Source organism: Sinohyriopsis cumingii, chromosome 1 (genome assembly GCF_028554795.1).
Source record: "Sinohyriopsis cumingii isolate HCF-2022 chromosome 1, ASM2855479v2, whole genome shotgun sequence".
In the NCBI taxonomy this organism is placed as follows: Eukaryota; Metazoa; Mollusca; class Bivalvia; order Unionida; family Unionidae; genus Sinohyriopsis; species Sinohyriopsis cumingii.
This window is the reverse complement of record NC_142961.1, coordinates 181,972,454-181,994,981: the sequence shown is the minus strand read 5'-3', so window position 1 is coordinate 181,994,981 and position 22,528 is coordinate 181,972,454. Positions and strand designations below refer to the sequence as shown.

The 22,528-nt window shown below is 36.9% G+C and overlaps 1 protein-coding gene across 2 annotated transcripts in view; it reads right to left on the bottom strand.

Annotated features, from left to right (window-relative positions):
- Positions 1-4,275: 4,275 nt before the first annotated feature.
- Positions 4,276-22,528, bottom strand: part of LOC149808499 (WD repeat-containing protein 25-like) — a 40,961-nt gene continuing 22,708 nt past the window's right edge. For both annotated transcript variants that reach the window (XM_089978204.1, XM_089978212.1), the window contains exons 4-6: positions 17,727-17,864; positions 15,448-15,588; positions 4,276-6,912 (exon numbers count right to left, since the gene is read on the bottom strand). In XM_089978204.1, the coding sequence (XP_089834330.1) occupies positions 6,691-6,912; positions 15,448-15,588; positions 17,727-17,864 (501 nt within the window). In that variant the 3' untranslated portion in view covers positions 4,276-6,690. The remainder of the gene's footprint in view (positions 6,913-15,447; positions 15,589-17,726; positions 17,865-22,528) is intronic.

The window sequence follows — 22,528 nt, the reverse complement described above, 5'->3', positions numbered from 1 at the left end:
GCTATGGAACAAACAAACATGTTACCCCCCAGAAACCATCCCTCTTCTAACCCCAAAGGAAAGAAAAGGAAAGGACTTCAGGATTAGTTGAGCTTGCTGATATCATCGTAGTTTTTTACGGAATTGTATTAACGACAATCTGCTGTAATAACTCGTTCGGGGTTGACATTATTATTATTATTATTTAAATTATGACGTGGATTCTATCATGCTCATTACATCTTTGTAAATTCCAATCATCTGTATAAATTCCAAATCTGATATTACTCCATCGCCGAGATTCGATAATAACAACGAAGACAACTTTGAATATGCCAGCATCAATGCATGAAGTTTTCCCAAACAATTGTGTAATTTCATGTTTGTACAAGTGCATATCATTTTTTCAATAATATTTAGAAAACCAACCATTGTTGTTGTGGCTGATAAACAAATTATTACAACTACCGAGGATGTTATTAGTACTGTTGATAACAATACGCAGGTTCCAGCAATAATAGCAGATGTGAAATAAACAATTAAATCAACAACAACTACACATCTGTGATATTTCTTTTACTTTTACTGTATATTCAACAACATTTTTATTTCTTTTGCGATTCAAGTGCTTGATTGTATCCAAAACGTTGAACATTAATTGGGATGCACATTGTATTTTAATTATTTAGTAATGAATAGATGTTTCAGCGACAAATTCAAAACACCAATAATAAATCAAGCAGATTTTTTTCTTCGGGTTCCACTACAAATGTTTCCTCATCATTTTGCTCTAACATTGCTAACATATATCCAGGAGATCCACCTGACGGAGTCAGTGGATAACGCCATGAAATTATGGTAGATAACGCAAATGTTGTAACGCCAAGTACTGAGAACCTGTATATACTGGTAACCTCAGCGCGATGTTAAATGGATTTATTGAGTGGTGACCATAATGCTTGTCCAGATCCTTCTGCATACACTGAACTGTCGGTACTTTTTTGTCAGACAGCTTAATGTCGATGACTGGTGGACCTCCAACAAATTCATTAATGGACCTATTTATGTTTCTATGAAAAGTTAAAAACAATTGTACATGATTAGAACACTCAGATCTATATGTTTTCATTTCATTATTAACTGAAACTAATGAGTTCATCATTGGAAAGTTCCTATTGTTCATGTACTTCTTCATTAAAGCATCATTATCTGATTCTGGTTCTCCAAGATGAGTAATTTTATTATTAGAAATATTGAGAGAACCAGTCATTGTATCACCGGATTTTTGTACTCGACCACGATTATTATCTGATATCGTTGACATAATAACACCAGGTTTATTTTTCCATTACTATTAAACACAGCTGTGCTATTTTCAGTTACTGCATTAATTTTAACGATAATATCTTTCAATGAAAATTACTTGTTTTTAATTTTCTTTACTTATCTTGAAATAAAACCACTTCGTTTGGATCTAAATTTTTAAGATTTAATAATTCAGATATTTCATTACTAATCTGTTTACTCACATTTTCATGAGTTATTCCATTAGTTTTTGTTTTTGTGAAGATCTTCCATAAATATCAACCATTATACTTTAAGATCTGTTTAAAATGACAGTCTATCTACTTGTATACTCATGCACTTTATGAGGTGGTGGTGTTCATGATAACGCAGCGTTGCGTACAGCAATTACTTCACGGCCACATATCAGCAGATTGGTTATTTTCTGTGCTGGTAATATTGAATACCAGACTGGAATATTTTGAAAATGAGAGCTTTGCACTGTGCTGACATATTTTAAAAATTCTTTTGGTGGCGCCACCCATTCGAATCAAAATAATTCCACATGGATCAATCACATATGAAACCCAATGAGTGCCTGGACTAGAACTTTTATCAAGATTAATTATACCAATTTCAATATTGTTTGGTTGTTTTTTGTAATTGATCACACATAAAAATACTTCTAGAGTTTTTCATATATAATATTTTTAGCAGCATCAAGTATATCAAAATTTGACATAGGAAGAATCAGCGAAGTGTCCCAGGAAGTCTCAGACTTTTTTCATACCAATGTGGGGTTCATGGCAATCTTAGGCCCTTTCCCCATTTTTTAAAAGTCTTCGTTCCTTTTCCTGCTGCTTTCTTTAATGCCATTCCAGCAGCAGTTCCAACAGCACCAAGTGCATCTGCTTTTGCACACCTGAAACTGCAGCAGCTATTAACGCTGGTATAGCTGCAAGAAGTGGAAATATACCACCAGTCTTGACTGAATCTTTAATGGCGCTCGCAGGAAGATTAAGTTTAATGAATGTTTTTGATTGTCTGGTATCATTGAAATCCCTGAGTTGATGTTTTGACAATGATAGTTTATTTTGACCAACTGTTATCTGATCTGTTTTTAGTCATATTTTTATTTCACAGTTGTTTGCTGATTTTGATTGAAGCTTTCTAATCTGACCAGGAGTAAGACTGACATTAACATGATGATATGACATTATATATATCATGAGCGATTTAATTATGTTTCCTACTGAAGCTTCAGTGACTCTCATTCGTCCACCAACACCTTCAAGCAACATTGTTTTGTCTGAGAGAATAACAGCAACTGCTCTATAACCACCAGCAGGCAGTCAAGCTACAGGAGCTCGGAAGTGTATATCAACAACTGATTGCCTGAACAAGTCTAAATGTTCCATTGAAAAAAAATAGATCGGATACAGCGTTGTGTAATCCCACTGAGCACCATATCTGCAAACCAGAATCAACATTCTGATCACGTCCCATGAATGTCATCAAACGATGATATGCATATGCAACATGACTGTGTTCAAAATTTAGCAAAACTTCATAGCATCAAACACCACTGGATTTCTTTCAAGCGAATCTACTCTGACATTTTCCTGAAGTGTGATGAGTGTCATGTCGTGGTGCAGACACCCCCTGCTGTGATGCTATATGTCATGTGAATAACCCAGCAGCATTACTCTGAATACTGTCTGTGGTCATTGTCAACCAAGATAAAGTTGATTTACCACCCCGACTCATTAAAGTAATCATTGTTCTGCGTCAATCGATGGAGTCATTACTGGCATCCACAGCGACAGTTTTGTTAGTGTTACTTTACCAACACCAACGGCAGCATCACGCCATATTGGCATCATTGTCAGTGGCTTTTCTGACAAGAAAACCAGTGTGTTTAGTGCCAAATAAAACCTTTCTAACATTTGTTCAAAATCCAAAGATATCAGACAGTGAAATTGTGCATGAGAACTCTTCATCTTAAATGCTCCATTGTATGCATTATGTTTTCTTTTGCTCATATTGCTGAAAGTACTTAATTTGATCTATTCGTGATATATGATATCTAACTGACAAAGTACACCAACTATAAACTTGGACCATTATTTATGTAGTGGTTCAGCTTGGGGTCTACAACAGACACCATGATCATACAGTCTTTGAAATCACATCAAAGAATTGCTACACTGTAACAGATGTGAGCTGCATGGTATAAACAAAGAGACTCAACATCGCACTGAACAAGTATCAAGTTCATGGAACACTAGTTGTCAACTTTACAGAGAAAAACAACAATAGTGCTGATGGTTGTCCACTGAAGAAAACAAAGCAGTGCTGCTTTTACATGCTAAAGGATTACGGTCATATTTATCTACCGGTAATTACCAACTCTATCAAAACAGTAGTTTAATTGTCTGTCCAGTGACTTAAATAAAAAACAAAAAGGAAAGAAATATTGGGATAAGCAAGTATAAAAGACAATTTGAACTAAAATGCACATACAGTGGCAAGCAGGTTATTTTGGCATCTCCATTTATGATTTGCAAATTTTTCTTTTGTTTTCAAAGCCAGCTTCATAAGCGTTTAAACCCTGAAACTAGCTTGGGTAAGTGGGAGTTGTTTCTTGCTGCTAAGTTGTTGTTTTTATAAGGTTTAATGCCATTTTTCAGCACAAGATAGGTTATACATGGTGGCCAGTATGAATGGTAGAGGAAGAATCCGGGAAAACCCCAGAAAGAACCACCGACCCACGAGAAGCTAGTGGCAAGCTTTCTCATGTACCCACACTGGCTGAGCCTGAGACTCGAACCCACACAGACCAAGGTGAGATGGCAGTGATCCGTAATGGTGAGTGCTTTAGACCACTCGGCTACTCGGGGGCCCCTGCAGCTCAGTACTTTGATGTTTAATTCCCTTGTACTACATAATATTAGTGTGATTACTATACCTGTGTAAATAGTTATGGTCACTAAAATCAAAGCAAATTAAGCATTATTTTTTAAATGTCTTTATTGTATTTTTATTACATTGATCAATTAGTAGAAAAAAATGTTGCAGGTGTCCCAAGATATATAATACAAGAAACAGATATATAATACAAAAAACAGTTCCTATAATTTTGTGTCCCAATATTTATAGATCATAAAAAAATTGCAAGTTTTACAGTATCCTAAGATATAGTCATTAATTTAAGGTCAGATTTAATATTTTTGTTATTTCTCGCTTGTAAGACAATCCCTACTTTGCATTAGTAATTTTTTAGTAAAAGAAGATCAACTTATAAGCGAGTATATATAGAGTACAAGTAAATATATATGGCAATGACAAAAGTTGTTTTTAATGTTGAGTAAAATATGGGCATTGTCATCTTCAACCAGAGAGGTTCATTACATACAAATTCATGATATACCATTATGAAAGTAGATTAAATTTATTTTAGTACTGAGCTTCTTAGGATATGTTCAAGGCAAAATTTCTTGTTTCTTAATTTCAGCTAAGGCAGTGGAAGAAGTTTTTGTTGTTGTAGGGTTTATCACCATTTTTCGTCACAAGATAGGCAATACATGGTGGTCAGTATAAATGGTGGAGGAATAACCCAGAAAACACCCGGAAAGAACAACCGACCCACGAGAAGCTACTGTCAAGCTTTCTCACATATCCATATTTGATCCGTAATGGTGAGAGCTTTAGACCACTAAGCCGGCAGTGGAAGACCCAGTGAGCATCTATGTAGAGAAGATCCATGAATGTTTTGCAGGAATAGGTACTCGATGACAAACAACTCATTAGGATTGTTGATTCCCAATTAGAGGTTAGTTCCTGTCTATTTTAGCATTCACAATTTGACTGCTTAATTAATCTCACATTCATTAATGCATGTTGAAAGTTTTCTTTAGCATTTCCATGTTACTGACATTTTAATGCAAGTATAGTGCAGACTTATAAATTATTACTTTAGTACACTATGTATTGTTTGATTCTCGTTTCCTAGTTAATGTCAAGTTAGTTATTCAAGAGTCATGCATGGTTAAATGCAATGTACTGCTGGTGAGGATTAATCAGTCTCATTTGTCACATATATAAGATGACATGACATCAATATAGATTATAGAATACTGGCAATTACATCCATGCTTAGTTCCTCAATCATACATTTCAATGTGACATGTTTCTGGGAATCAATTTATCTATTCATGAACATGTACAAGATATAAACTGCCGCGTTAAGATAGTTTAAACTATTCTTACAAAATTGGACTTATTCTGGTTTAACTTGCCATCTTTTCTGATGCTGACAGTATGCAAGAAATGGAACAAGACATAACTTAGTATAGGTTTATCCATCGACTTACATTTATAAGCTAATTTGTAAGTAATTTATCGGTTTCTTAATTATACATAAAATAATATACATGGTATATGGTTTGCCAAGTTCACTTGTTTGCTGGAGGACTCAAAGACTTAGAACCCTTGTGCTTCAGCAAACATTATGCCTGGAGGCGGTAATGAAGGAAAAATGTCAAGAGAATGTTGTAGCTTGATACTAAATAATAATAACAATAATAATAATAATAACAATAATAATAACAAATGTAAATGAATTATGGAATATTTACTTGCACAAATATATAGTATTTGCTCACGCTTCCATTTGTTTGTACCTCTGTATTGATTTTAAAAACAAAAGGCATCAATGATATATAAATGCACAAAACTTAGTCTTTCAATCATTACACACCCACACTCAACTCTAAGGCAATTAACTGTATAAACTTCGCAGTGATGATAATTTTCCATGAGCATTAGGCATGAAGTTAAGTAAATCATGGCTGTTTACAGCTTAAATAGGCTTCAGGCAACACATATATATCATGATGTCAAAAAAAGTTTATCTCTCTTTTGTTCAATAACATTTACTGGAGAGTGTGTTTTTAAAAATACATTGTTGGTTGGTGGTTTGGGGAATAAAACAATCATGATTTTTTTGCGTGACATGATGTGGTATGAATCATTATACAATGTAAGCCACCTGTGTAACTGCAATGAGCACATTTTTTTACTCTTTATTGTCTATACAGAAACAGTGTTCACTTTTAACATTAAACACATTGTTACAAAAGATAAATATTTCAATCAGATGATGTGCACACTTTATACAAGTGAGGCCTAATCACTACACTACCCTGGACCCAACTGCTAAACTGACTTGAATAATTCAATCTCAGAGCAGCAGACCTAAGATCAAACTTAGGACTGCTAAGATGCAATGCCACTATGTAATCACTGCATGACTCAGGCCTTAGAAGTAAGATCAGATTTAGAGCCAGACTTGAACATTCCACACCAGGAGCAACTAGTCAGGTATCCAACTCAGGACTGCAAAGGTACAAACTAAATTTAAAAAACCTAGTGCCAGACTTGAACTAGTCCATTCCAAGAGCAGCAAGCAATGACAGATGGTAACAGTGGATGTAAGGCCACATCCATGCATACATCAAAGTCTGTTTGTAATGTTCTTATCAGTTTTCCTGTCCGATTATTGAAGCAATATAGTTTGCCATCAGAACTACCACTTAATATGTGACTGCCATCAAATGAAACATCAAAACCAATGCTGTATCCATGCACCTGCAAAGAAATGATAGCTGGGTTTTAATATTTTCCTAAAAGAAATGAACCCATCCTCAAATGCTGAAAATATTACAATGAAAAATTTAGATAATGGCCTGACATACTTTTTTTTGGTGCTCAACCATTGAACAATTATGAAATATTCCGAATGACACCAATTTTTCCTAGTAAATTATGTTTTTTCAAGAATACTTACCCAATCATTACTTCTTAGGTGAACTACTACTACCTTGCAAATCCAGCCCTCCCAGATGCTACTTTTGGCTAAAGGGTACTAAAAGTCATCTGTCGACCTAAGTGGTGGTCAGTTAGAGTGATCTCCCAATGGGTATAAGACTTGGTGGCAAAGACTAAAAATACCTCAGTTACTACTGGAGTGGAAGGCATGTTCTCTATTGATGTAACTGTGGGGAGGGTGTATGTATATTATGATCGGGTAAGTATTCTCAAAGAAACATATTTTACAAAGAAAAATTAGTTTCTTCTTCAAATACTAAACTCAATCATCATAATTTAGGAGAATAGGTGAGAGGTGGAGGGAGGTATATCCCCTTACCCTGGAGATATCATATCTGGTCCCCTAAGGTATGTGAAATAGCTTCTAGGTATCCTGAATGGAGGGGACTCCATCTATTGGGGCACTGCTTCAAAAGGGAAAAATCCCCCTCCCCAAAATCCAGCACAAGTTGTGAAGCGCCTCATGAAGCTGTCAATCAATCTGGAAGGGTGAACTTTGAGCTGCGTATATGGATCCTTCCAGATCAAATTTGCCCTCTGTGATAAATGATCTCAGAGATTAAAGCTAGAAAATGTAGACTCCAATCTCCATCCCACAACCTGAATGATGTTGGTTAGCATACAGTTCCGGTCTGATGCCAGGTTGTGGCAACTGCTTGAACCTCATGAGTACTATTAAGGTACCACATGAAAACCAGGACTGGGTCTTGTAGGTGGCATTGAGTTGATGAGTCAAGGTGAGACAGAAGTTTCATGACAAAAGTTGGTTACCTATGGAAGGGACATGGTTCTTGGTGATGAAAGAGGGTGCCATCATGAGTAAGATTGATCCGTCTTGTTGAAACTTGCATGCAATTTGGGTCTGCTGATTGGGCATGTAATTTACAAATTCTGCCTGCCATCTCTAATGCCATGAGGAAGCAGGTCTTGTAGGAAAAGAAGTGCCAGAGATGCCCTTGAAATTGGTTCAAAAGGTGTTTTGTCCAGCCAGTTTAATACCCAAGATAGGTTCCACTTTGAGCATAAGGTTAACATTTCTGGCCATGTATATACAGAGTTGGTGAGAAGGTCAAATAAGTCGGATTTGTCCGATATCATCTTCCCCTGATGACATAAGGTGTCAGTGATCATGGAACAGTAACCTTTGATTGTACTCTGTGCTAACTTTCACTCTTCAAAGAGTCAGAGCAGGAACTTAGCTATCTATGGTACAGATGCACACCACTGGGTTAATATGTGCCATTTGCCTACTTATGCTTTCAGAGTGGACAGCCATTGCGCCTGAGTGATTCTCTCCAAGATGGGTTAAGAGAATTGTTTAAGTCTCAGGACCTGTTTGATATGATCCAGACATGCAGGTTCGGGAGCTCCTGACAAATATGAAACAACTGCCATCATATTTTTTTGAGTAGATGAAGGAAAACCCAAATTTACTGCTGGATTTCCAATACAAGATTGATGAGGACATTGATCCACAACTCCTCCAATCGGAGTGGTGTCATAAGGATGAGGCAACAGGCTGATTCCCTTGCTTTCTGTATCACTTTTGGAATCAGAGGTGTTGGAGGGTTAGGTGTATGCATTCATGTTGGTCCAGTCCTATGATAGAGCATTGAAAGCCCAAGCTTTTGGGTCCTAGACGGGAGTGACAAAGGATGGGAATTTGGCATTCATCCTTGTCACAATCAGGGCCACCAATGGTCAGTCCCATCGGGTACATCTGAGTGAGAACCAAGGGATGGTGAAACCATTCCTTCTGTATTAGCTGACTGTTCCATGACAGAGTAGGTCAGTACATTGTGGCATCCTGGGATATGGTGAACATGTGGCTTTGTTGATGACAACACCACTTCAGAAAGTCCCATACAATGATGCAAAGGTCTGGGGACTGGGGTTCTCCTTGTTGTTGGAGAAAATCACCAATGTAGGATTGGGTTCATCCTTGTCATTTGAGATAAATCACCACTGTAGAGTTGTTAGAAAAAATGAGAACACCCTTGACATGCAAATATTCCTGCTACTGGTGAAAGGTTTTCACAATGGCTGTCCTCTCCAGAATTACTGATATGAAGATGTTGTTCCTGGGAAGAGCATGCATCACTGGCATCTGAAAAGGATGGTAGTAGGTGGTCTCCCCAGCCTCCTATACTTGCAATGGGACAGACTGTAATCTCGAGCGGTTGGACATGTAGATGCATACCCACTATGAGTCAAGACAGGTTGCTCCCAATTCCACACAGGTGCCTCAATTGGGTGCAAATGGTGAGAGGTTGGTCCAGTGATCAAACCTGAGGACTCCATTTGTGCAGAGGAAACAGTAACAAGGAGTGCCTAAGAAGGTGACCTAGGACCACGAGGTCTACTGCCACGATGAGCAAGCCTAGTAGGCAAATGAAATCCCTTGCAGATAGATTTTCCTCAAAAGTATGGTGCTACCATGACTTTTATTTCAATGCCTGATACTGTGGGAGACAAAATATGCTGCCTGTTATTGAACTCCATACCTAGGTAAACAAATCGTTGAGATGGTACTAGGTCGGATTGTTCACTGTTGATGAGAAGTCAAGATTGGTAACAAGGGTTATCATGTCTAATTAGATCTAACTCAGTGATGTTGCTGCAGGATGTCTTCCAGGTAACTTGATGTTGCCATCATAGAAATGGTACGGACATACGCCATTATTCGATTCGTCAGACGAGTGAAGACCCAGAGGCTGATGTTGAGCCCCAATGGGAGTGCTCTGAATTGGTAAACGATGTTGTAGGCGAATCACAGGAATGTCTTGGGAGCCTTGTGAATAAAGACATGAAGGTATCTACCATCTAAGTCCACAGTGATGGCAAAATGTCCATCATGGATGTCTTTCAAAATGCACTGTGGTATTTAAAGTGGGAACCAAGGGGCATGAATGAATGGATTGAGAGTGCTTAGGGCAATGACCAGAGGTAGAGAGTTGTTTGCTGTTGGGACCAAGAAAAGGTGTGGAATGAATGAGAGAACTCTCGATGCTATATCCACTTGATATGCAAAAAAACTGACTTTTCATGGGTGAAGCTTTGATAGGAAGGTTTTCAGAGGCTCATGTCCGATGAGTGACCCTTGGGTCCATTTGTTGATTTTCCATACTATCCCTTTATGTTTTGGTTGTGGGAAGGAGGGAAGTATGTCTCCTTGATGACTTGTTTGCAAACTTGATCCATTGGGACATTAAACAGAAGGTTAGAGGATAAAGGCTGTGCTCTTGGCTTGACCGCATAGTGGTCCTTCTGGAAAGTATAGGCCAAGAGCCCTGAGTTGCATTCTGACAATTGTACTTGCAGCTGTGGTTACAGCATTGGCCAAAGTGTGTTGAGCAGCTATGCTCAGTACTTGGGCCATTCTTGAGACTGACTCCTATGCATGCCCTAAGGTATTTTGAGTGGGAGAAGATGAGCTATGTTCAGCATGTTGGAAGATAGCCAAAGAGAATACAAGTCCAACAATGAAAGCACAGCAAAGATATCGCTCACTAACTCCCAAGTGTCAACAATGGCCATCCAATCCACACGGAATTAAAAACTGGCTTCTTCTGTATTATCACATTAATTACCTCTTTTGAGTCAAGGAAGTGGAATAAAAAAGTTAAAGATCATGCAAATCCTTCATGCTTAAGATCTAGGCCCAGTCATATGTCGGGTGAATTCGCTTCAGTTGATCAATCGAACAAGTTACAAATGTTATTGTGTACTTAATTTAATTAAACCACCTTAAACCAACTTACTCAACCTTAACTGTTATCCAAGATAACAAGGCAACCAAATCAAATGAATACTTTGTAAAATAAAGAGTTTTGTTTCACAGATACAGATCATAGTGGGGAAAACAGGTTTCAGAGAATTGATGAACTGACAATTAGAGATATCCTCAAGGATGATAAGAAGTTTCATTATTACTTGCAATGAAATCATGGCATCAATATTTTTACTAACTGAACAATACAAAAATGAGTTTCAACGTAGATGAATGTCTCATTAAATAAATGTCACGTGTGTTTGAATATAAAGAAATCTTGTTTGGCGGTGTATCAACAGTTAATCTGGTTCCCTGCTTTGTAGACTCCTTGTTTCACACAAGAGCACCACATACCACTCTGGGAACCAGACTTAACAAAACAAAAGCAGTGACAATAATATATAAATGTTTTTGCGTACACGTGGCAGTTGTTTAAACCAGCTGGAATAACGTTAAGAATCTTTCAGATGCTGGACATTTTACAAATAAATGTAATTTATCAGAATAATGAACTTTAGCAGAAAAAGCGCTTTCTTGACAATTATTTTTGATATGATTATGAAAAAACAATGATTCAGTCATTAAACAGCCCAGTTCCCACCCACCCCCAAGATGTCTAGCAAATATTTTTGGGAGGTCCCTCAGTAATTCACACCCTCACTTATAGTGCAGTCTATGTTTTTGGATTCATTGCACATGAGTTATGGAAGGAGAGGTGTAAAATGCTATGTGTAGGGAAAGTCAAGGATGGCCTGTAAAGGTAGAATAATTGAAGCATGGTGTTCCAAGGCTAAGGATACCATGGTAAATGAAACTGACCTGTATGTTCGAGAGAAGACTGAATTATACACATATAAGGAGCTTCTTAAGAGTATAAAGACATGCACAAATATAAATAATGTAGCCCAAACCTAACTTGTGAATTCACATAGGCTAGCCATGCAAGCAACTAATTGTTCATTAAATATGATGGAACATTTATGCAGATAAACAAGACAGAAGTGTCGCCTATAAAAACATTCAAGCACAGGATGTGACTGAATAAAACAATTATAGAGCACTGACCCGTACTTTTCTGACCAAAGCACAAGTGTCTACATTACACACAAACAACCTGCACAGAAAAGGGAACAAAGCCACCATTATAGAGATATACACAGTAGGTGCAACAATATATATTATGAGGTATTATATGTTAGGGAGAAAAGGCCCATAAACCACCCATACAAGTAAAAACATTGAAGTTGGCACACAGATGTTATGAATGCCCTGGAAAAGAAACTCACCAATATGTACCTGTTTTTAATGGAATTATGCATATATAAGAGTTATATAAGCACCAGAGAATTGAACATATAAAATAATTATAGCCTGAACTTAACATAAAGTCACTTAGGCTTCCCATGCAAAATGTGACGAGGACAAAGTGTTAGCAGCTTGTAAAGGCAGAACTTTGTCATCACAGAAAGAGAAAAATCTGGAAAGATAGATGACAGAATGCTTCTCAGCATGAGCGGAAGCAGTAACTGAGGTATATTTTAAGCTTTGAAGCCAAGTCTTTTACCTAAGAGGAGATCACTCTGCCTGACCACCACATGTGTTAGCAGACATTTAGCTCCCTTTAGCTAAAAGTAGTATCTAGGAGGGCTGTATTTGCAAGGTAGTAGTAGTAGTTCTCCTAAGGTATTATGATTGGGTAATGTATTTGAAGAAGAAAGTACACCAGAGTTTTTAAAAATGGGGAAATCAATGTGGGAAAAAAAAATGCTGAGCAGAAAATTAGCATTTAAATAAGGTGGGGTGTTTCCAGGGCAAATTCTGTTATTAGCAACAAGTTTATAATGGTACATGCAACTGTGCAGTCAACTCATAATTAACTCAAGAGATGGCAAAGCAAAGTATAGAGAACATGTGATCTCACTGTTGAGGTGATGCTATAAGACACTTCCAACCTAAAACCTGATCTACCTATTAAAGTAAATTAGACCCAATCAATTTCAGACACCTGCTGAACAGTGTGAATGTTTATTATTTCAGGAAAGAGATTCTCCTTTTCAAAACCCATTTGTCACTATGTGTAACAATACCATGAACAAGGACTTCCCAAATACTGAATACATCAAATTGGATGATTTGTAGAATTGGTGTTAAGATCATCATTTTAAACTGTAGGACTCTGCAAAGAACATGTTTGTAATATAGTTCAACACTTGTGCTGGGAAGGAACAAATCAGTAATAATGTGGTCCTTCAAATAATGTGAGACTATTCATAATAACAAGTAATATTCAACATGCAAAGATTTAATTTTTTATTTTTTCTAACAGTCATGCAATTGATATTACTCGATTTCACCAACTCACCAGTAGTCAATGCAATGTTCATTTTAATGTTAATACATCAGTCCCACTACTGAGTGAAAAGAATTTCCAGGAATTCAAGATAAAACCATTTCCTTCTTTTAATTGTTGTTGCAGTATTGTGTGAAATGATCCTAATTATGCGGAAATTAGAAGTCTTAGAACAAAGAAGTGAAGACAACTTAAATTTAAAACTGTTGCATTAAGTGAAGGAAAAATATAGCAAAAGTCTTTCTTTCTATTCATTTGTAATACAATTAAGGAAAATAAGATGTCAATGCAAATTCATGTTCTTCAATATACTAGTATTAGAATAAATAGCAAGCATTTTGACATTTGAACTCTGTGAACCCAATCTGGTCTATCATGGGTTCAAACTGTAAAATTTATTAGTGACATCTGAGGAATAATTGTAGCAAGTGTCATCTTCCTTTCTTTTGGCATAACACTGGTTGCTATGTTGACTAATGAATACTGTTTTGTGTAAGAACTGCATCATAATTATTCACAAGGACCATTTAGATACTTGCCATTAACATATTTCAGCTACACAACCAAACTGAAATCATACAATAATAATACCTATCTAGTCTTTACAGTAGTGCTCTGCAGTTAGTGTGTACTTCTGAGAGAGAGACCAGTATAAGGTGAACTTGTTTACATGGCAACATGCACAGTGGAGAGAATGCTAGCATACCTCCATGCAACTTTCATGTGCTGGACTGGGATTTCTTTATATGTGGTTGTTACAGAAACTACACACTATCTAAAGCAGACTGCTAATAAAATAGCTGTTCCCATGTGCTTGAAAAATGAGCGTAAACTGGTCCAATGTACACTAACTTTGGCAGTTATTGAAATAGGGAAAATAAATTTAATCGGATTAAACAATATCAGCTACTGAAAGTGCAATAAATCGATTATAAAAAATATAAATATTAAAAATAAGTTACCAACTTGTGTTTTTTTCCTCAAAATTACCTTCTGAAATCCAGGAAGAGAAAATGACCAAGCAGAGCTATGTTTTTTTGAGAGGTGCATATATGCATCGCAGCCAAGTTATATATTCTATACCCCACATTATGCCCAATCATTCACTAAAATAATGGGAATCAAAAATTATTTTCACAATACCTAAGATATACAAGGTCTGTTTGAAATAACCAGGGTAACCAGTGAGGAAAGCATGGAAACTTCTTTTCTTTAAAAATCTAATCCAAAGCAAAGTGCAAAACTATGGAGTGCAAACAACAGCAAAGTCAATCAAATGTACTCCATTCATATCATATTATTAATTTGTGATTTTGTTCAATCAACTCTGTGATTTTTGTCATCTGATCCATAGACTCTTATGTCTATGCTGATTTCAAATAGATCTGATAAAACTCTAAACTTTACATTTCGCAGTACAGAGAGTTGTTGTTGTTGTTGTAGGGTTTAACGCCATTTTTCAGCGCACGATAGGCTATACATGGCGGCCAGTATTAATGGTGGAGGAAGAACCTGGGAAATCCCCGGAAAGAACCCCCGACCCCCGAGAAGCTACTGGCAAGCTTTCTTACATACCCACATTGGCCGAATCCGAGACTCGAACCCACGCAGACAGAGGTGAGATGGCAGTGATCCGTAACGGAGAGCGCTTTAGACCACTCGGCCACTCGGGGCCCCCAGTACAGAGAGAGGACTTCCTGTGTATATACTAATATTATCTTGGCTGCCACTGGCAGAGCACACACAAATTTACATGGGCTGCATTCTAGCCTATCTTGTCTGCCACTGGCAAAGCACACACAAATTTACATGAGCTGCATTATAAACTCCACATGTATGCAACATTTCTACTCATATCATTAGTAAAGGAATATTTCATGTTTCTAAAATGTTTGCTTCATGTTAACTGAATGGATTAAATTTATTCACTAACCTTACACAATTTAGACTACAAGTATGTCAAAATGAATGTGTTGCAAGAATCTTGACAAACATTCTGTAGTTATATCTATGTTATCGTTATCACCAACTGTAATCCCCCCATCAGCCTATCCATAATGACCTATTTTTATCACATTATTTATGATTATTATAAATTAGCATGCTCTCCCCCCCTCCAAAACATTTACAAGACAATTGCAAAGAAAAGAAAACGTTTAAATACATCTGTTACCTTATGTCCTTCAAATCTCTTGCTCTTATTCATTTTATATGGCCTGTTGATGGAGAAGATGGCAATGTAATTACCATTACTTTGGGCCATGAAATGACCCTCAGTCGGGTGTAACTTTAGTCTGGTGCAGGTATAACGCTCCTAAAAGGTTATAAAAAAATACGGTATAGCAGATTTAAAGTTTGGCTATTTATATTTTAGTGATTCTGGATCTGGAGGTTATAACATACAAAAATTTGGACAGGATTAACTCTGGTGATCTAATTCTGAGACCGCCAAATCAATGAACTTTCTCCACCACCAAAAACTGCTATATCTCTTGCAAATTAGGCATTATATAATGTTAAAAAGAAATACTAAAAACAAAACAACAATTTTTATCAAAGTCCTTACCTTTAAAAGACAAAAATACAATTATATATACCTGTATAATTTTAAACCAGGTTGTCCAGGGGATTGTCCACAATACTTATTAACCGAGCCCAGGATTGATTACTTCTGGAGAGAAAATCACATAAAAATGCTTTTTGAGAACAAATTTTCAAGGAGTGGCTTTTCCCAATTGAAAATATTGCATGCTTTGAAAATAATTTTATTGCCAGTGGGAACACCATCTATATTAGGTCAGAAAAGAGTTCTCTAAAGACCCCTGCTATCATATATTTCCTCTCAAAACCAATGCCTTTTCTGAAAACTAGTGTCCTCTCCAGAACCCCAAAGTCATACAAAAATAAGAATACTTAATAACAACATCTCGTCATAACAACGCCACAGAATGGATATTTTACTTATATTCCCCTTACTAATTACTAAATCAACTTCAGATGAAAACAAACAAATTCTGCTTAAAACTTGTACTAATACTTTAGTTGAAAGCTAAGTATTTTTAAAAAATGTGACCAATATTGGGCCAAAAAAGACCAGCTTATTAAAAAAATTATATTCAAATTTTCAGCATTCATGAAGTAAAAAAGAAACTGATTACATACTAAGTAAATGACCATGGCAAAGTGGAAGTCATTCATGTATCCTGTAAAATATGAAGTTCAGTTCTTATAATTACAAATATTTACAGAAATAGCAATGAATCTCAAGAAATAAATAATAGTACCATATTTGTAACCACAGTTAGCAAATAATGTCAAAGTATGATACACAACTGGTTTAGCCATTTTAGAGAAGAAGCTGACAACAGACTTTCCACCTGGCTGCTAATGAAGTCTGGTTGACTTGGTGGGGGGCACCAATAGACATCATTTTAACAGAGAATGATAACATAAATATTCCTACCAACATTGATCAAAACTAAGTCAAGTGTTCTGGGAAAAAAGTGAAAAGTTAGCTTTCTACCTGATTCCTATGGAAACAACACCTACCATAAAAGCTGATGACAAGTGAATGCCACTTTTCACTAAAGATTATAAATTGTTTTTTCCATTTGGCTTCTATGACGGCCTCATCAAGTGGAACCACCTCAAAATTTTTTTTCACAATTAGAGGATGTTCTGAAGAAATGTTCCTGCCAAGTTTGACCCAAACTGGCCCAGTGGTTTCTGAGAAGTTCAAAAAAGCAAACACTGACAGACAGACAGACAATGGATAGTAAGCTCACATGACCATTAGCCAGGTGAGCTAATGGCTTCTGAAGAATTTTTGTTAATGAAAGGTTTTAATAATACAAAAGTCAACACTTGTATGTACAGCATGGACACTGATAAATTTTGATAACTTAGGTACTCTTGTTAATTATCAGTTAATATTTAATTACCAATATGCATATTAATGGTATTATTATCTGCACCCTATTTTCCAATGTCTGAGTAGTTGTAAACTGTTTTCCAAACCTTCGAGAAGCTGCCTGACAAAAAATGCATATTGATTTACAATGACTTGATCAATCGATGTATGTTTTTCAAAATGAACATTATGGGAGTGCAACAAAAAAATGATCCTTAGTTCCACTTCCAAGCTTGATCACATCACTGAAAAGAAAGGAAGTGCAGAAGCCAAGTTTGTAGAGCTTCAAACTTGTAATCCACGAGTTGTGGGTTTAATACCTTCTCAGATCAGCCCAGGTTGGTTACTTAGTTGTGTCCATTGGAAAGGCACTAAGTTTTATTCCTTCAACTAGATTTTGTCAGTACATTGTTGAAAGTGTTGTTATCAGCAACCAACCAAACCAATGACATAATATCCTTAGCATATGTTTCCCTATGATATTTCACTATTCCAAAAATGGTTAAATGTTCTTTGCTGTGATGAAATACACAATAACTAACCTGGTATATCTGGTTGGATAAAATGACACCTGAATTGAAGTGCCAGGCAATAATATTTCTGTCTGCTGAATCACGACTCACATGATCTGCACATGAGAAAAACTCGTCTCCATCTCTAGAGAACAACAGGTCATGTACCTGGGAAAAGCAAATAGAAAATTATAGCATCTGTTACCACTGCATAGAATCCATCCATCCATATATATATATATATATATATATATATATATATATATATATATATATATATATACACACACACACACACACATGCACGCTGTGGAGGGGCACCAAGTGGTCTAAAGTGCTCAACGCTATGGATCACTGCCATCTCTGTCTGCGTGGGTTCAAGTCTCGGGTTCAGCCAATATGAATATGTGAGAATGCTTGTACCTACCTTTTATCCAAGACTGGTCATTTATAAACATAATGTTAAACTGAATAATTTTCGTACATCATTGTAAGTTTGTAAATAACATGCTGACATAACTCTTTTAGATCAGAACATTCCAGAAACAGACTTTATGTAACAAAAGTTCAAGATCAGCCTTGTTTTTCAGTTAGACTAGGTTTTTCCATTTGAAAATCTTCATATTCAACTACGTTATAGTTCAAGTAAAAATCTGTAAATATATGGACTTGGTAAACAAATAATTCATTCCCATTTTATATCAGTCTGTGGGAATGCACAAGTTTGCAGTTTTGTTCTGATATAATCTGAGAGGAATTATTTATTTAAATTATTCATTGGAATTACTAAGTGCTCACTGACTTTGGATTAACAACATATTTTGAAATTATTGAGAACTCATTCAAAAACATTCTGGATTGCATCACTGCAATACATCAGGGCATTCAAGGCTATTTAAATTCATTCAGAATAAGACCTATAGTCATATTATTATGCACACCCACCCACATCGCATAGTACAGGAAATCCATTTTTCCATGGTCAAAATTAATCTGCCAGCCATGCTGTTCTCCATCACAGACCAGGTACAGTGATCATCATGGATGTCCATGTCATAGCTCGTAGTGGCCACCTGTAATGGCTTTAGACAGTTCTCCCTGGTAGAACTTCTTTATATACAGTAGTTTCAAAATGGACATTTGAACCTAGCTCACCGGCCCTGGTTTCCAATCCCCTAAACCCATTTGAGTTCCCAATGCCCTTTTCCTTGCAGGGGACTTTTTGTGCATGTCTAATCCAACAGCAACACACAATGTTTGTATTTCACAAGTATATTGGGTTTTTTTATATTTGTTTTTGGTGATTTAATCTCGCAACTGTTTTCTGCTTTAATTATTTTCTCAGTTCAGAAGCTCTGAAGGTCCATCATAGTTTTCTTAATAACAACATCTGCACAAAGTATTAATGCTTTGTTGGCAGACCCTGTCCAAACTCTTGACATCCAGGTACAGCACACATATACTTCTAACCAGTTACCTTTTTCACTGGTAAAACAGCCACTAAACTGTAGGAAATATTTACATCTCCAGCAATTGTGTGCATGCTTCCATGTTCACTTAGAACCACACTGATTATGCCCTTGTCATATACAGTTAATGATATTCAAGTATATCTCCAAGAACTGTTAAACAAGCTAGTAGCATGTTTTGGGCCAGTATCAGTCTGCATTTTACTTTTGCAGCTAGAGTCATTGTTGGTATATTTTAATTTATGGACAATTTTTATCTTGGTGGATTTGTCAGTGGATATTACTTTACCATTGTAGAAACAATCACTCTACATTTTCGTGCCCCTGGCTGACAACAGTGAGACCAGTCAAGATCTTGGCTCCAAGTCTGCCTGGATAGTTGAAGGCCTTTTCCATTTTTTATTGACCCTATGTGGCTTCAAGATACATGCAGCCCTAGGAGGCCCTGCCTCCCACTACCTTCTTCAAAGACATCCCAGATGTGGTTCTGACAGCACCTAATGCTGGAGATTTTATAACTGCTGGTAGCTGTGGCAGAGATCCTGGCAATGTCTAGCACAATAATGTAACTGGTATCACTGAGCCCTGCAAGCAGAATTGAATGGTCAGCGGGAATTTCATTAATATCTTTAGGCTGCAATATCCACCATGTATTATGGAGATACAATTGAAATGGCAGAACTGAATGTTGGCATGTGTACAAATATGATCTTTTTATAGTTCTTTTCCAATCATCAAGGAACAAGTCTGCTGAATCTTATTGAGTTTATATCTTACACACCCATGGAAAGTCCAACAATGTTCCAGGTTACACTGTACTTGCCCAAAACACAAGCATGTTATTGCCAATGAAGCCTCTAAATGGCTCAATTAAACATTAGGCCAACCACAATAAGTACCTAACCTTCCCCAGCAGTAATTGGCATCTGGAAAATGCACTTGCAATATTATCGCCTTCATTGATGAGATTATAACATTTACGATTATGTTTGAGGTTGCATCGAATCCTTGCATGTATGTATTACTATGCAATATGTTTTAGGAGTCTATGATGTCATTGATGAGCAACTGCTGGCAAATGAATGTGGCTGCAATGATGACTTCTGGCACAATGTTTGTGGCCCTGTCGTGGCTCACGTGTGAGAAACCAGTCAACCAAGGCCTTCTGTCACAGGTGGTTGTTCTGGTGAACTGGGAAATTCCTGCCACCTGTAAACATTTGTAAGTTGCTATTGCTGCCTGGATATTTCTTCTTGTAACTTGGATCTATGTTACTTGGATTCAGGTGAAATGTGGAGGTTCAGGTTAGGGTGGACGCTGGTATGTGGGTTCCTCTTCAGGTTGACATTGGTATGGGGATCTAGATTGTCATCTGTATATAGGTTCAGGCTTGAGTGCATGCTGTATACAGGTCCAGGTTGATGTTTTGGTCCAGGTGGATGTTTGTATTGGGGTTCAGGTCCAGGTAGACGAGTCACACTGTTCCCTTATTTTGGGTAGTATCATCTTTATATATTTTGTTAACAATTCACTGCATTCTTCAAAGTTTCCGATTGCATATTCATTATATGTTCTTATAAAATGATTCCACTGCAGGCTGGTGGTTTCTGATTTTCCAGTAAACTCCCTAAATACTCATCTGGGTCATTAATGGTCTATATATTCATCATTTATTTTCTTTGGTATTTGCAACATGAGTTCTTTCCAGTTAGAATGGCACATATGGTAATTTCAAAATTCACTCATCAGCTGGCTCTGTTTGCATCCTTGACTTGTACCAGTGTGACTGTGGCTGTGGGACATTCACAATTGCCTCCTTAACATTTTCCTCAAGTAAAGGGTGCTTTTTAGGACTACACCAAGGTCCTCCCTCAGGTCTTTGATGTCACTTCTGGTTGCATTTGTGGCAAGTATTTAACTCATTCGGCCCCAGAGGTTTTTGTTGTTTTCACCTGAAATGTGAGCAGGAAAGACATTTTGGGAGTTATTTCTAAATACATTGTAATACATTAGCGTTCAACAGATTTTCCATGAGACTAATGCCTATCTGTATTAGAAACATAATTTTCCATTGGCTATTTTGCTTGCGCATGAGCAGACAGGTAAAAGTTTTTTTTTTGTTTGCTTAATGGTCCCATCATTTTCGTATGGAGAAAGCTCTTTATTCCGAATGCCCACCTTATCCTAGTTTTTGCAAAGGTTCACCTGTCTGTGTGCAGTTCAGACCGGTCTGCCATAGATCTGAGGCCAAAAGGTCTAAAATCCGGACACAAAGTCGCATTCCGACCACAAGCAAATTCTGGGTAAAAAAAAAAAAGTGGGTCCAAAAAATGATGTTTTTCTCTCTGTATTTTGAAGTGCAACTAGTGTGATGTGTGTTGTGATTTGGATTTTTAACGTAGCTTTAACAATTTTTCAGTCATATCACTACTATGTCTGCAATGTGGCAGTTTATAGTGATGTCTAGCACAAAATCGCATTCCAACCACAAGCAAATTTTGGGTGAAAAAAAAGCGGGTGCAAAAAATGAGGTTTTCCTCTCTGTATTTTGTAGTGCAACTAGAACTTCCACATTATATGATATCATTGTAGAGCTATATCTGTCTGCTTTTTTGTAATACCACCCATGCTGGTGTATCTTAAATGACTGTGATACTGCAGAGCTCGGAAATAGGGTACAACCTCACCATGCCTACAGGTGGGATTGGGGCCGAATGAGTTAATGGCCATCACAATTCCTCTTGTAACTTTCTTGATAACCTTAACGTGTTTGGCCATCTCACAAAGGGGCAAAGCTGTATTTCTGTTCCCATCAACTTTTCCACTTACAATGTGGTTTCAAGTGTTGGCTAAAACTTCTTTTCAAAACCACTGTGATGTTTTCCTATGTGGCCTGTCACAACTGAAACAAATCTCTGACATGCTTGCAGACACTTATGTAGTCACTGAGAGGTTCTAGTTGTTCATAGAGAGCTTTGCGGCATCTGTCAGCACACTCAGCTATGACATTATTATCAGGTATCAAAGGTTTCTCAAGCAGAGCTTTCTTTGTTTTTGGCATCATATGTATTTACTATGATTCTTAAACTGATTTATCTAAACTGGTGCAATATTTTACCCTAGGAGAAGATGAAGCACAATCATGAGAAAGCTACCATATATGGTTCCTGGGTGACCTCTGCAAACATGCTCTGAAACTCATGATCCATGGCACACAAGGTCCAATTAATATTTGCAAGACAATGTGTGTCAACCACTCGAAATATAACAATTTTGCAGTTGTCCAGGATCACCATGATCACATGTTTATATTGTTGGGTCATATATTTTTGTTTTGGCCTGGAGAAATCAATCTCAAGGAGT